Source organism: Sesamum indicum, linkage group LG9 (assembly GCF_026168435.1).
Source record: "Sesamum indicum cultivar Baizhima isolate 11 linkage group LG9, ASM2616843v1, whole genome shotgun sequence".
In the NCBI taxonomy this organism is placed as follows: Eukaryota; Viridiplantae; Streptophyta; class Magnoliopsida; order Lamiales; family Pedaliaceae; genus Sesamum; species Sesamum indicum.
In genome coordinates, this window is record NC_142665.1 from 20,905,988 (window position 1) to 20,922,623 (window position 16,636).

Below are 16,636 nucleotides of genomic sequence, written 5' to 3' on the forward strand. Positions count from 1 at the left end.
AAGGTTGTGGTAATAGAATGTGATTCTTCAATCTTCTTGGCCCATACAGATGGGATCTATATATAATGTAATACACATTAATTTACAAAAAGATAAGTGCTTCTCATATATTTATTTCAAGTGGTTTATATAAGTATGAATCCTTTCCATCCCTTTCAAAATTTTCGCAATAATAACGACAACAACAACAATAATAATAGTTTTTGGGTCATTTTTTATATGATTCTCCTACTTATATCTATACTAATATAAAAAAAAACAAAGGGCCTCTATATTCACACGTGTCGGTTAATGACACTGCCGCTCTAATTTTTTGCAAATAAAAGGTGCCCTTCAACTAATAAGATAACTAACTTATTTAACTTTTTAAATTATGCATTAACTAATGAATTATTTTTTTTCTTTTATTTCCTTTTTTTAATGTAATGCATTGATTGAATATTTTACTCTTATTTATAAGATATTTTAAAACGTAAAAGATTATTTATTATATGTATGTAGAAAAGGCATGCGTTAACAACTAGTATTACTTTATAAAAACGATAATTAGAAGAGAACGTAGGCGAGATTATATATATATAGTCCAAATTAGGACATATATATATGTATATAGTACACAATAACTAACAAATCAAATGAAACTATTTACCAAGTTGACTAGTTCGATAAACATCACAATGAAACATTTACGCACGAAGAATGGAGACGAAATATGTTGTGTGATACACAATATGATTATTAATCGCCCGTGCGCAAGAATACATTTCAAGTGTCCTCTATGTGTTTGCAGATATCAAGATTTAACATGTAATTCAAAATTTTAAATTATCGATTAATTTGATCGAAAAATGACTCATCATAACAGTAATTACTGAAAAACTATTAAAGAATAGTTTACAATAATTGTGTAAACATGACACTTTACGTGCCAATTTTTCATCATGCTATAACAACAATTGGACCCTTTGCTAGGATCAAGACATCAATTCCAACCAATTCAAAGTGATTTATTTTTGTGCTAATTAGAACAAGTTGAACTGTTTATGATAACAACAAGAGTAGCTGTTTGATGGGTTTGGTGATTTTTTCCTCAAATTCTGGCTTTGATCCCAACTCCACTATTTTTTAATAGCCGCAAGCTAGGTTTAGATCCCAAGATAATTAATAAATGATTACATCTACCCTTTACCAATCCTTATCAAATATATATGCTTTAATCTTTAAAGCATGCTAATTAATCCTACCTAAGTACATCCATATTTCAATATTTTTTTCTTAAAAAAAAGAAATTGATCGAATATAATTATATCATTACATATATCATCAATACGAATCATGAACGATTTTATACAATAATCAACAATCGATAATTTTATAATTCAATAATTTATAATTACTCAATAACTACAAAAGAAATACACAAAGCTAGTAGAATTTGAATTTAAAATCTTATATATCGTTCTTGGAGCCTCAAATAATAAAAAATAAAAAGGAAAAAAGTTGAATTTTTTTTAAATATTTATTATCATTACGATAATATTAGAATAATAATAAAAAAATAAATAAATTCAAAAGCAGTTTGAGTAATTTGACAGTGCTTTGATTTTTCGACAAAAAAGCGATCATCCACTGAATTAAATATAATTACTCCATCTTAAAGTGGCTCAAAAGTGAAAAGATTTATATAAAAGCGAGAAAGTAGAGACAAATATTTCCGGCGCGATTAGGATGAACTTTTCAGACATAATTAACTGAACTTAAAATCATTGTTGTGGGGAAATTAAGACATGTTGGAAAGACTGCAGACTGTCTTGCTTCTTAGATTTCATTACATTGTTATTGTTGCTGCAAGTGTTTAATAAGACTGCTGAAAAGTATACAATATATGAGTTGTTTTAAATAAGTTATTGCGCATTTGTGGTTATATATACATTGATAACTCGATATTTATTAAATATTTTTAAGGATACTTGTGAATATATCAACTTACTGACATGTTAGTATTGATGTATTTCGTAAATTTGTTATTTATAAGTGAAAAATAAAATACTGTAGTTGTTTTAAAATATATGAATCCTCTTGAGTTTGAAAAATTCATACAAAGTGCTATACAAATTCTAGTTTGTTTGTTTTAGGAAAAAAATGTTTCTTGTGGTCGTTTAGTGAAAGGGTCCTTTTAGCTACATTTGATAATATTTTGAAATCAAATAAATTATAAAATTATTAGACCGACCAATTGAATCAACTAAAAGAAAATTGTAGTTCGTCGTCCTCAACTAATTTCTTATTCACATCTCTAATGTAGTTCGTCGTCCTCAACTTTCAAGTGTTAAGTCAACTTTTGCAAAAAATAATAATAATTTAAAATTTTCAAATTTTATTAGAAACAACAAGATTCATACATCAGACCATTTGACTAAATTAAGTATTTTGAATTTACAAAAGTACATAATTAGAATCAAATCAATATATATATATATATATATATATTAACTAGTTTGATCCAAATTATTGCTATAAATTAATCCAAATAATAAGTTGAATTTTTGTGAAATGATTTTTTTTCTTTTAATTTTTGTTATGAAATGGTGTTTTTCTTTTCACACCAGCATTTTTATTTCTGAATTTTTTGGTAAAAATCTGGTGGAACTTTTGACGGGTTCTATGCCCAGTTTCAAAAGCACGGCATTTTGGTGGAAAAATTGATAGATAGTGTCAATGTAATTGTGCAAACAACTAAAGTAGCTTCTGTGATCTAATCATAATTAGTTAATATAATATTTAGGTAATTATTTCAATTTTTTCGGAGTTAGGATTTTCTAATGTCATAATTATGTTTGCCCATAATTAAAAATCAACTCTGTTCCATGCAATTTTTCTACTATTTTTCCTTTCATTTCAAGATAGAAATTCTCATCTACTGCCCAATTTGGGGTCACCACCTTAACTTGGCGTTTCTTCTCCTGTGCAGCCTTTATTATTATTAGGGGGGTAATTATACTGTCCAAAGCTGACGTAATTATATATAAATTTTGTTGATTTGAAAAATTATATCCAATATTTTTATTGTTTATTTGCATCCATTTATCCGTTAGTCGAAATTTAGGAATTTGCTTATATCAGTAAATTCTTTTAATGAAAATCTATATTTACCCCCATTGAAATTTTCTGACCAAACTACTCTTATACATCCTCACATAAGGATAGTTTGTTCAGAAAAGATTTTTCTTTTTACCTACAATAAATTTATATATCAACCAGTGGTAAATTTGAAATTTCATGCAACCTTTTGGCCGACGTCAGAAAATTATAGAATTTTACTAACAAATGAATCTATTTGTTGAATGAAGATAAAGTATTAAATATAATTTTTTAAACTATAAAAAATCTATTTGTAATTGTATCAAACTTAAGAGAAACCAAGAGTTATAGCTAATTTATAACCTTCAATATTCCAATTATGCAACCCTACTTTGGAAGTTTGTACAAGCCAAATCTCCATAAAGGGTCCAAATGGGAACACCACAACAGGACAACAGAGGCATGAAGAATGCTTTCTCACTGCAAACAATCAAAGACTGAGCCCAGTCAAATCACAACTTTCTTACGGGTACTCAGGCCTATGTATTGTAGGGTCGTAGAGATGTTTTGCATGGTATGTTTCTTGTCTGAAATATTCCCCCATTCCTGCTACAGTACAGTACCACTTCAACAACATATTCTCATCTCATGTAAACCACTAAAAAGGCAAGAAAATTGTTGCCACTTAGAAAGTGCCCAAGTAACCCATCAATCATGTGGAAAATGTCTCAGCAGCAGCAGCAGGAGGAAAATAGCTTTGAGTTTGTGAAGATGAAGGTGAACATAAATTACATACCTCCCATTTCATGACCATCATCATGCATTTAAGTTGTTTTATTAGTTTTCCTACAAATCATACTTTGTTATCTTCTTAGTAATATACTATGGTTCTTTTACAGACCTTCGTTCTGAAGGTTCATATTCATTGTGAAGGCTGCATGCAGAAAGTGAAGAAATCACTACTAAAAGTCCAAGGTAAGAAAGAAGTAAGAACACTCACCCTCCCTCCACCCCCATATAGAAGAAAGATCATCAAAATTTTCCATCTTTTGATGTTTTATCTGCATTCTTTGTTTGTTTTTTTTGTCAGACTTCACTTTCCTAGCAGTGTTTTGCTCTTTCGGCAGTTCTTTTTGAGCTGTCGAAATGAAAACCTGAAAAATAAGTTATAAAAGAATTAAACATGTTATAACATTGTGAATATATAGTACGCCAGTACCCCAAAGCAGGCCACAGAAGCAGACAAATTCCCGTCAGAATTGGTTTTCTTTCCGTGTACTGAAGGAAACATTTGTTAACTGATTGGGCGCTTCAGGATAGTGTTAAATGGAAACAATGATGCATTTTGTTGGTTTATGTGCTCTCTGACAAATCAGCTTATAGTTGTCACAGAACTCATTCTCAATATGGTAAAATTGTTAGATGTTGAGATTAGCTGCTAACATTATACATTCATCGTTTTGCTTAACTCCTCATCATGTGTAAAATGCAGAAAATGTTTGTATCTCTCCAAAAACTAAAATCTTGCTTTACTTTTCAACCAAACAAGTCTCATGCCTGTTTTCACTTGTCAAAGGAAGCAAAACATGTCTTCATACTCTAATGTGGTTGAGTTTGACGATATAGGTGTATACGAAGTGAAAATAGATGCTGAAGAAAACAAGGTGACTGTATCAGGAAACATTGATAGCACGATTTTGATAAGGAAATTAGTCAAATCTGGTAAACATGCAGAGCTTTGGTCTCCAAGGCAGAGTAATAGCTGGCTTAAAGATGAAACTCAGCTGAACCAAAAGCAGAGTCTGATAGACAGTCTGGATTCTGGGGAATTCAAGCCTCTGCCAGCCAATCCAGAAGATGAAGAAGTCGACAAGTGGGCGTTGGAAAGATTTCTGAACAACAATCACATAGCAAAAATGCAGATGGATGGTGAATTTTTAGGTTGGAAAGAAGAAATCATCAACGGGATGAGCAGCAGGGATGGCAGAATGGAGTCTACAATGAATTTCCCCAGCTATGCTACTCCCGGAGGATTTGAAGGGGTCAAAAATTTATCTGCAGGATTGCCAGCTTACGGATATCTTTATCAACACCCAGCAATGATGAATACAGGACCATGGTACAGCCATCCATATCATCCCATGATGTACATGAACATGCCTGATCTGCATCCCACAAGCAGCATGGAGAATGATTATATGCATCAACCACTGAGGAAGATGCATGCCTTTAACTTGCTTCCATCTATCGGCTAACAATATGGACCAGTAATACTTTCAGAAATTAATAGCTCAATTGTATAAGCTGATATATATTGCTAGCATATCGGAACTAGGGCTTTCAGCTAGTAGGTTTAGTGTGATCCACTATGAAGACAGTAACACTATAACTGCAGTTAATTGCGTGTTTCTGAACTTACATGAATTCAGCCAATCTCATTTTAAGGGTATATATCTTTTACATTATTTAGCAAAACATACAGTCAGAAAATGCAGATGCGTCGGCTTCTTCTCTTAATCTTATGAAATGACACACGTGCAGTTTAAAAATTTTGTGAATCCTTAACATGCAGAAACCTTTACCTTAGAGAAACTACCAAGACTGTGACTCTGTCCAATCTGTTGGTGGATGAATCCACGGTATCAACAGCACGTTAAACTTTACTACAGCATTCTATATCCTTGTGTTAACGGAACATAAGAATTAGCGACTCCAACATAGGGATTAGCAACTACACAATATAACTTGTTAGATTTAGAGCATTATTCTGAAGGCAATCACCAATATGTGTCTTAGTCTCTATAGTGAGTCTATGTGTGCCCATGTCTAGCTGCTCAAAGAAAGATGAATGAGATAAATATGCTCCAGTAATCAACTGTTCTCATGGTAGCAAATGAATAGATATACCGGAAAGTTGGATTTAGAAATATATCTATTAAAGTAATGTTACCATGTTCAGACAAATAAAAGCATATAACAACTATTTTGGGATTTACGACTGCATCATAATCACAAGCAACAAGAACTAAGACACATGTAAGCTAGTTCTAGAAGATCAGAGAGTTATGTGTAATGTTTCTAGATGCACAGAAACAGCCACCTCTGTGTTACCGCTTCTGTGCCTTTCTACGTCTTGACTGTGCTTTCTGCCATTTCTTTCTTGGCACCAGCTTGCTCTTCGGTTTTAACTTCATCTCAGGTGAGAACTTATAGTTTGGATCCCTCATACGAGCTTGAATGTCCTTGAAAAATTGCATGTTCAATTTCTTTGGCCCACCTTGCCTAAGCTCTTCATATTCTGGTCCTGAGATAATGTTCTCAAATGCTCCGATGAGAATGTCCAAATCGCTCATGACCTCCCACACGTTAGTATACCGCCCATCAGGCCCCTTCTTCAATTTCTTGAGAGCATTCTGCACAGCCAGTTTTCGAGCTTGCTTTCCAGGGGATAACTCTTCCGGCTCCTCCTCATCTTTCAATGCTTGAGTGAGAGTTCGATACTTTGGTTTATCCTCAAACTCAAACAACTGATCAATGTACTCATCACTTCTCTCATTCGGGAAGGGTTCTGTAGGTACATCCTCTTCATCATCTCCTTCATCACCAGTCCAAAGGGTCTTCTCATCGTCGCTTCCCGACCACACACTGTATAGTTCATCACTATCATCAGCATCAATACGATCAGAACGCTCCTTTGCCCGCTGCTTGGCCTTTTTTATCTCTTTCTTGAGCTGGCTATGATCATCCCTTTCAGTATCACTATCATCTTCACTTCCCGTCCACAGATGATCCTCTTCGTCCTCCATCTGTTTCGCCCACTCTTTCTTGAACTCCTTTGCTGTCGGAACTTTACCACCAAAGAGATCATAACTTGGGCGCCTATTCCGAGCATACGAACGAGAAGCTGAAAAGGGACAAAACATTGAAGAAGCTCAAGTCATCAGCATAAACACAAATGAAATAGATGAACGAACCCTTCCCATCTAATTAATACAACTGATTACAAAATCTTCTGCTCGGAAAAAGGCCTTCAACTACCACTGAGCACTTAACACAAACAGATAGGCTACATAATTGGATGGACATCTCACCTTGGAACATGGGGTATGAACAGCCAAGAAATCTTGAATACTGAAAAGTAGCATCTGAAAAATACAGCGATGTAGGGGTGGAAACAGGGGTGCGTAATTGGATTTTTGCGATGGTGAAAAGATGAGGCAGGCGGGAAGACAGTCTCCGGGCCATTTCTGTTGCTCAACTAACTTTCAACCTTGAATTCCTATACTATTTTAACCAAGTAATTCCAACACTACGCCTTTCACTCAAAGTTATTTTTTTATTTTTTAACAAACGATGATTATATAACTGTATTAATATTAATAAATATATAATTTGATTAGCGATATGCGTTTAATTTATCTTTAGCAAGAGCTGATTCCATAAAACAGAATTTATAGTGTAGAATACGATAACTTAATCTTTATATATATATATAAACTGTTTTATGTTTATATTTTCTATTTCATTTTTATGTACATAAACAAATCGGTTTACTTTGCATGATTAGATTGTATGAACATCTCAGGACTTGGCTGTTTATTTTGTATTACGAAGGTCCGTTTTAATACAAAAAACCCAATAATAATTAAACTGAATCAACCTGCGTAAATAAAAATAATATAATTATTCCATGATTTTTTTTTATCTTGTCACCAAACAACTCATTTCGTACAAATTTAAATAAAAATAAACAAAAATCTAAGAGCACCCAAAGCTCTACTTCTCTTGCTTTTGGACATATTTTTGTCCTTCAAACTCTTTTCACTCCCAAGTGGCCCCAATTTTGATCTTTCCTGCACATTCCAACTTTAACTTTTTCCTGGTGTTCAATACTATTTTAGAACACCTTCAATTTTAGCTACAAACTAAAATCTGCAACTTTTGCAGAGGCTTTTCACATCTCCATTTACAACAGTTTCTACAAACACTTCAAAGCCCACCAAATGCTACATTCAAGTACAGAAACACACTTCCTATTTCTACTTTACCTGCAATTTTTGCATAATCATGGCACTGAGAGGCGCTTCATCGATACCATTTCTCACCCAATTACCTCTTATCTCCACGTATTCCATGAAACCAATTGAAAATAGAACACAGAGGATGAAAATTCACGCCACGACATGGACTCTTTTATCCCTATTGCCGGACGCAAAATTACAGTATCTATTTTCATGTTTGTTCATACCAAGGACCTGTTAACTAAACTGTATATAGATATTGTGTTGAATGGATTTTATCACGGGTGCAGAAACAATGCAACAAGTATCTTAGTTGTATATCTCAGCCTTGTATTTGATTTCAGGGTTCCGAATATCATCTTGACTTTGTACTAAACGAATCTCTAAACTGCTTGACTGGCAATCATGCCCAGCCCTTGTATAGTCGTTTACTGTCCTAACCAGAAGTGCCTGCAATAAGAAAACAATTTTCCAGGCCATTAAAGTATATTGTAAAACCAGAGGTAAAACAGTAAACTTAAAGAAATAATTTCTTAGACGGAAAAGATTTAGCATGGAGTCGTCCCAACACCTTTCTCTCTTTTTCATCTTATAGCCCTTTGTGGTGGCAGAATAACTTTCTTAGTAAATTATTGTGATTCTATTTAGGATTCAGATGCGCTGAGGAAATGTAAGGAAATTAAAGAATTAACAGCTTTAATAGGTAATCAATGATCCCTTAACGTGTTTTACCAAGATCAACATATGAGTGCAAATAATTCATATTATAGGTATGCAAAGTCATCTTGGGAGAACCACAAACTGCCAATGCAGTTTGTCAGACAATATGAGGTAGAGATCTGAATCTTTATAGATGATACATAAATTAAGAAAGTGAACCAGGCAGATTTTCGATCAGAAACAACAATTCAACTATATTATAGTTCTCTATGATTTACGTGAAACTTGTGCTAATAGAATCTTGATGATTGCTCCCACGAGATGTGCCTCATTATCTTGAATAGCAATTAATTGCTTTATCCATTAGAATAGCGACAAAATAGTGACAGCAAGGCGACTGTTTCACTCCTTCATGCGTCTCAAGTTTGAGATTATCTAGCAGAAACCACTGTTTCACTCCTTGATCACTAGTCATTACCTCTAACTGTTGCTTTTGCAACATGTTATCATCCAAATTATCAGGATTACCAAGTTACTGAATTACCAAACCAGGGTCTGGATAAAGATACTAGAAAATAGTGTAATACCAACAAAAAGCAGCAGAAATACCTGCAAGCTTGATACAGAAAGCTCTGCTGCTTTGTCAAGGTTGTCGGGATATTTCTGCATAAACAAAGAACAAAGTAGTGTAAGAAATGATGCTAAGTAACATGCAAAAGATAACATGAAGGACTCAATTTAAGGATTGCAAGCATTACATTGCTCCATCCAAGCAAAAGTGCAGTCATAAGATCTCCCGTTCCCTGCAAACAAAAATTCACTCTTAGAACAGCAATCTAAGCACAGGATAATTGTTTCATGCCGGTTGTCTGACATGGAATATTACTCTGCAGCTTCAACTCAGTCAAATGTTTTAGGGAAGCATCAAAATCAATATACCTAATACTTTGTCAGTGATGCTAAATGAACTACTTCCCTGCTCAATAGTTTGTTAATGATACCAAATCAATTAGTTCCCTGAACCAGCTGATACATTCTAGATGGAAGCATGTATCTCAGAAATGTATACCAAAATAACCTCATGTAGTTAAAAGCATTAAGGAAACTTCAATTTATTTCAAGTAGCCTTCAACCAAGACATATATACGATGTTAGATGACAAAACATTCAAATTTAATATCTCAGACGGAACCAAGGTTCAGAAATGAGTCATTGCATACCGTGAAATATGCGGGAATTTTGGGAATTGAAATCCTGAACTGTGCAGGAGGTTGACCCTATCAAAGTCAAATTTGTCCAAACAAGAATGTGAATATATGTGATAACTTGTATTGCAATGCCAATTTTCAAGGTATAGAGTAAAAGTCCAAAGCAAACATTCATGGAGAAGCAGGCCACTAAAGAATTAGGCAGCTCAAGAGAGACATGGAGGACAACATTACTTCTCCATTTGTTCATCCATCCATTTAGACTGGAGATAACAGTACCCATTTTTGGAGTTGTGTGTCTCTATACCTTTTCTTTCTGATGGCTGCCAATTAGAAGAAGATTGCCATCTATATTTATGCTCGTTAAGACAACCTGAAAGACAACATAGACCTTCAAAACATAGATAGAATAATAAGTTAAGCATAGCATCATCGTAGTAGTTTTAATTGCTTTTACACGAAACATGTGAACTTATCGCAACTTTGCTCAGAAATGCTTCTGTAAGTGATCTTAAGGAATTGATATTCTGTTTTATTACCTCTGAATTTCTTAAGATTAGAGAAGAACCATTGGATTAATCAAGGAAAAGAACTTCAAAACCCATTAAAAGTTACAACTGAAAATTTGAGGATTTAAGTTTGAGCAAACCTTTGATGGTCCAGCAGCATGGAGAATGTTGCAAGCTTCCCTACCATCTTGCTCAGATACAATTCTGATGAAATATAACACAACCAAGCCGTGAAAACAATGAATAATAACAAAAAAAAAAATGATAAGAAATCAAAATTGGCTGACTAGGTTTTCTTTGTTTAATGCAGAAGTAATGTATTTATTTATCAGAAGTCGCCAATTCCCCAGGTGTCGTACTAATGATAACAAATATAAATTAAGTTCTCTCAGTAAGTACATGTGTAATGAAGAACTCAATTTTGCAACACATAAATGCAACACAGGTTTTCTTTAAGTTTCATTCAAAGTCATAGCTGGTATCAAGAGAGTGAAATAAAGAGAACCCAACATGAGCCCAGGAGTCAACTTCGTTATGTTGCAAGTTTTAGATAAGATCCATGAGATATGGTCATACTGATACAACATAAATATGCTAGTTGTCAATCATCTCGTGCTGGGTCAATGAACAAATACCTGAAACCTGTCAACAGTTCAGCCTCAAATTGATTCGGAGTCAACATAGAAGCAACAGGGACAACCTACTCAGAAAGAGGCAATACCAATTTTACCATAAGAGAAGTCTGATAGGGATGACAATTTATGTAGTTAGGATATCAAACTGTCCTTTCTTTCTTTCTAATTTTCCCCAGATATGAGTATCATCCATTTGAAAGAAATGTAGTTAGGATATCAAACTGTCTTTTCTTTCTTTATGTTGTAAATCCTCAGATATGAGTATCATCCATTTGAAAGAAAGGTATGCAACATAAGGACAAATCTAAATTTACTTCTATTGACAAAATTAGAAATACATCAAACTTATGACTAGGGTAATTAAATCGAGCAAGGTTATAAACTTCCATAGTGCATCAATTATAAAGCTGATCAATCCTTCTACTGTTAACACCAATAAACATATCATAAAAACAACAAAATATTTATATTACTTTATTAGCACCACAACTGAAAGACTTATAAAGATCAAGCATAAGAAACTGTCACCCCTGCCTCTATGCAACACTACTGCATCTGGAAGTTTAGCTTGTGAGCCATACACCTCTCAGGAGCTTGCATAAAAACTAAAAAGGAATTGTACTGAAAAAAGTCAAACAAAATTCCTCTGAAAGCAAAGAGTCATTTAACTTGTAGGTAATTGGAACTGGCCAGCCTCTCTACCACTCCATCATACCAGCTCAGTTCTCTAATTTAATCATAACAAGGCCGAAGTTCAATTTTCATAAAATATATGCATGAGTACCCTCTTCTTTTGTGGTAAAAGATCACATAAATGTATCTCGGAGAAACCAATGGTAATTGAAATGTTCCACTGATATAACATATTCTCAGTAATTGTTTTACCAGAATAAGACTTTCAAAAGGAACAGGCCATTGGACAGTTATCTACCTATAACTTAATCCACTTCATAAGTTCAATTTTTTTCCAAATGATGCAAAAGAAGGGTTTTGCCACCTGGTAGTTCAACTAACTGACAGTGCAGTTGAACTAACAACCCACTTGAACTAGTCCCTTAACCAAGCTGCTAGATTCAATAACTGTAGTGTTAATGAAAGAAAAGTCCAAAATAGAAAAAAATACCTTCTCTCGGTATACAGATACCAATTCCTGAGCGACATAGAGCTTTCCTTCATCACCTAATACTGGATCACAAACTGACAAGAAAGGTCCAGTTACAAAATATAGCCGCAGAATAAGAAATTATATCAGGCCAAAAATTGGTTCATGTAAGTGGTTGAAAATCATTTGCCCTCTACTTGATCAACACCAAAGGTCCCTCTTAGACTGGAAAAACAGTGTAGTAAATCCTGTGCAGACTCATTCACCCTTGTACAGGACCTACCAGAGTTCATGCTTAACATAAAAGGAATTATGAACAAGATTTCCGAGCACTATAACAACAACATTATGTCAACTATAGCAGGTTTACTTACCATATGTAAGGTTGGGGTTGATGGATCTTAGCTTATCGACAACTTTTAGAACAGTATTCAAGAAGGAGACTGAACCGATATAACCTACAATATTCAATTAATCAATAAAATGGAGACAGGAATATATATTAAGTGAACAAAAACATTAATAGCATAAAAACAGACATAGATTTTAGCACCCTAAACACAAGCAAGCAGAAGCTTCAAACAGAAATGGAAACAAGCATGTACTATTAGCTAAAAAATTGATGGAATGAAAGGTATAAAATTGACAATATTGAGATTACACTTGCTTTTAAACTACAGGGTTGTCTCTTCATGAGAATCGATCATGCAGTTGAAAAACAAATAAGCTTCGACTTTAAAGGATAAGTAAGATGTTTATAACTACACGTAAATAATGCTCCACTGAAGTAGTAATCTGGTATGCTTTAGCATACCTGTAAGTAGATGTGTATAATACAATAAATTATTAGCTTCAAGGCCCTCTATCAAATCCCAAAGTTGGTCTCCATTCAAAACCTGACCCTTAAAAGTAGGATATCCTGCACAAATCTTGGTGTAATTAGGCCAAAAAAGAACCTATATTTCTCTCAAGTAACATGCCCTGAACATGTACAGATTCACAGATGACCTTGCACCGTGTTTCTGAACCCAGACTGTTTGACTGAAGTGATATAAGCAGCTTGCCTGTGTGGTTTGAGAACTGTACTGAGTTGATTGGGTCAACATCATAACCGAGTAATTGTAAAGGAAAGACAGCCGATTTGTTGCCCACATATCCCTGGAGTAAAACAAAATTCAGTAATGCCCAGAACACGAAGCTGAATACATCACAAACTCGGTATCATTCAAGATCATTCTCAACTCAGAAAACATAGAAATAGAACAGCTTTGAAATTAGATCAAGCAGAGAGAGACCTGAACAGTGTGCGACTGAATACTCAGAACCCGACCCGTCCCTGATGGCAGCGCTAAAGCCAGAACCGGTGGAGGCGCCATAACCGACTTCTTTATGCTCCTCCTCGACCTAACATTCCCTTCAAAACCCACATAAGATAGGTATACACACACCATAATCACGCCATTTTATACACTAGAGCTGAAGAAAGAGAAAAGCCCACCTGAAAACGAAGAAGCTTTGAATGAGTTCTGATTTCAGTCCAATACCAATGAATACAGATTCCAACATAAACAAGTAGGTGTAATCTGATGACTACTCTCGAGGGTTTCTTGCAAGCGTTGCAAGAATTAATTATCAATTAATAAGTGGCCTAATCCACCAAAAAGAAAAAAAAGGAAAAAAAGATTTAATAGTTGCGTGGCTTGACTGGGTACTGAGGAGTAGGTGCTGATTTGGGAGTGCAGCAATGGAAAGGGCAGTAAGGGAATTTGCGTTACTGATACAGGAAATTGGAATTTGGCTTTGGTTTCAACGCCATTGGCATTGCTCCCCAGAGTGAGAAGTGAAGGTGATAAGTGATAACTCAGGTTACTCCACTTTCTAGGGTTTAAAAATTAAAAACACCTGTCTTATAATTAAGTGAATACAATTAAATTTTTATTTTTTGTTTCATAAATGAGAACTCAGACGTCATGCCCAACAAATCAATCAAAAATGATTGTGGTATAGATCAAATGCTTTAGAGTTAATCTATTATTACATATCGGTTAAAATAGAAATCTAATCATATAAAAATTAATACATTAGTCAGGACATAGATTTACTCCTGCCATATCTTCCAATAATTCAAACTCGGATTATGAATCCTAGAATGATAAATGGGTAATGAATGCCATATTATCTAAATAAGAAATAATGTACAAAAAAAAAGAAAACAAAGAAAATAAATTGCGTATTACTATACGCAACTTTCAAGAACGATGGCGGGCCAAATTCAATCAATGTTGTTTTTAGAAATAACGTGCAATTTATAAATTGTCTTTTTTATTTTTTGAAACTTTTTTCATTCTGCCTTAGGTGGTACAATCAGATAGTTCAATAAAGGAGAGACAATGAGAGAATAAAAGGGGTTTATAAATGTAAGAGATAGGGTAATTAGTCTTCTACCAATAAAATACATAGTTAATTTGTGCAGCTTGGCAAGCATTATTTGGAGGGGGAAAGATAATTTTTTCATCTCATTGGAATTACTTAAGATGTTGGGGACAAGTTCTTACGCTTGTTTTACTAACTTTGATTTTGTAGTAGCCATGTGGTTTGTCCCTTAGAAAAGGTTATGCCTGGCATAATACACTTGTTTGCCAATTCATATACGGTGTTGGCATGATACGTACTGTAAGAGATATATTTGACGGTGGTGCATGAGGGTGGACTACCACACACTTGATGTGGGAAGGCGCACGCTACTTTGCGCATGCGCACACATGGCAAGCAGACTTGTGTGCGCAGGCCAAACAAACATGCCCAAGCAAGGTTCATGGTTCCGCAGCAGGTTGTTGTTTAGACATTTCCTTGGCCGATGCGCCAAGCGTGTGACATATTTGTGCTTGTCCTTACCCAACATAATGCCAATATAAGACGCTAGCTAACTGGTTGATGTTGTTGGATACTTGGTGCCACCTGATTGATTGATTGATGTTCCTAACAATGAGGAATGTCCCTTGCAGAGCTTCTTGGTTGTCTTAATATGTTTTATGCCCAAAGTTGCACTTTTACTTGATGTGTGCAAACCCATTGACATATCATTGTATGGATTTTGCAAACAATTGTAATTTATGTTTACACGTACGTATTGTATTTGCTTGGCTTGTTGGAAAAATTCACTGAAAAAATCAAGTACAAGTACGATTGAGAAAAAGTCATTATTTACGGATAATAAAATTGTACGATAAACTAATGTCTGACGAGAAAATTTACAATTTTCCTATGACACTATGAGATGATCAACAAAACTTTGAGAGAGAAATAAGAATCGGTGATATGCCAAAATAATATGGTGTCTGGATGTGTTCCTAAAATTTGAAAAATATTTTATAAGATGATGCAAAATATTTCTCAAATCACAATTTGACCCATTAAAATAAATGGAAAATTCCATAATGCCAGAGCAAAATCTCATCAAATTGTTTTAGATTTATCAACTTTGCAATTCAATATAGTTTTTTCTGAAAAATAACTAACACAAGAAATAAAACTATCTATAGACAAATGGAATCAAACAAAACAATAAATAAATAAATTTTTTTGGACGGATATTACTGTACTAAACATTCTTGTTTCAATAGTGTAATAAAACGAATCAAATTTCAAGCTTTGATTTGAATTAAGAAACTGTTTGAATTGAATTTAATGTAATTTATTCATGTGATATTGTAAATGAAAAAATTATCCCTTTATGAAAAAATAATAGCAATTTATCCCCATGTATTTTTTAAAATGAGTGGGGTAAATTGTTTAATTTTAAAAAATATAGGGGATAAATTACTAATTTTTTTTCATAAAAGAATAATACACATTTACAATATCACATGAGGCTACATTACATTTTCCCCTAGAATGGCATTTCAAAACTATTTCTATTAAATCAAGGAGGACTCTTTAAATTAATTATCTTAATAGTAATATATATTTATATTAGATGTGATGTAATTCTAATATCCCACCTCATTATTCCATTACTTTAATTTCAAATTGATCTCACAAATAACTATCCAAATATATTTTTATTTTACTAAAAAGATATATATCTTTTTTGAAATAGTAAATATGATTATTATAATATTTTAAAAAATAATGAAATAAGTTACAGTAAACTTATTTTAACAAATAATCATAAATCTGGTGAGATCTAAATTCGTAATTTTTTTTACGGTATTTTAGTCTTAACCATTAGAATAAGATATTATTACTCACTAAGGCACCATTTATTTCAATATATCATTATAAAGTGTTTACTTTGAGTTTTATGCGGGTCGAAATTTTATTTTCGAGCCCAATCTAAATCATCACTTCTCTTAAAAATAAATGAATTGAATTATTCAATTCAAAAATTTTAAATAAATGTAATATAATTAATATATTT

General features: G+C 33.5%; 3 protein-coding genes across 4 annotated transcripts; 1 reads left to right on the top strand and 2 right to left on the bottom strand.

Annotated features, from left to right (window-relative positions):
* The first annotated feature begins 3,654 nt into the window (after window positions 1–3,654).
* LOC105178341 (uncharacterized) lies at window positions 3,655–5,915 on the top strand. Its single transcript, XM_011101808.3, has 3 exons — window positions 3,655–3,858; window positions 3,981–4,056; window positions 4,708–5,915. The coding sequence occupies exons 1-3, from the start codon at window positions 3,805–3,807 to the stop codon at window positions 5,334–5,336; spliced, it is 759 nt and encodes a 252-aa protein (XP_011100110.3). The 5' UTR covers window positions 3,655–3,804; the 3' UTR covers window positions 5,337–5,915.
* A 50-nt stretch (window positions 5,916–5,965) lies between these two features.
* Window positions 5,966–7,513, bottom strand: LOC105177899 (glutamyl-tRNA (Gln) amidotransferase subunit C). The gene is made up of 2 exons (XM_011101185.3): window positions 7,173–7,513; window positions 5,966–6,985 (listed from the first exon to the last, which is right to left on the bottom strand). The coding sequence occupies exons 1-2, from the start codon at window positions 7,324–7,326 to the stop codon at window positions 6,189–6,191; spliced, it is 951 nt and encodes a 316-aa protein (XP_011099487.1). The 5' UTR covers window positions 7,327–7,513; the 3' UTR covers window positions 5,966–6,188.
* A 233-nt stretch (window positions 7,514–7,746) lies between these two features.
* Window positions 7,747–14,089, bottom strand: SOS4 (pfkB-like carbohydrate kinase family protein). 2 transcript variants are annotated; one of them, XM_011101184.3, is made up of 13 exons: window positions 13,715–14,089; window positions 13,512–13,630; window positions 13,281–13,374; window positions 13,031–13,135; window positions 12,591–12,674; window positions 12,238–12,311; window positions 11,115–11,179; window positions 10,620–10,683; window positions 10,278–10,343; window positions 9,983–10,039; window positions 9,521–9,565; window positions 9,372–9,425; window positions 7,747–8,552 (listed from the first exon to the last, which is right to left on the bottom strand). In XM_011101184.3, exons 2-13 carry the CDS (start codon window positions 13,590–13,592, stop codon window positions 8,412–8,414), a joined length of 930 nt encoding a protein of 309 aa, XP_011099486.1. In that variant the 5' UTR covers window positions 13,593–13,630; window positions 13,715–14,089; the 3' UTR covers window positions 7,747–8,411. The 2 variants fall into 2 exon arrangements, with proteins under 2 accessions (XP_011099486.1, XP_011099485.1); XM_011101183.3 differs by having other exon boundaries at window positions 13,512–13,620; window positions 13,715–14,088.
* Between the last annotated feature and the right edge of the window lie 2,547 nt (window positions 14,090–16,636).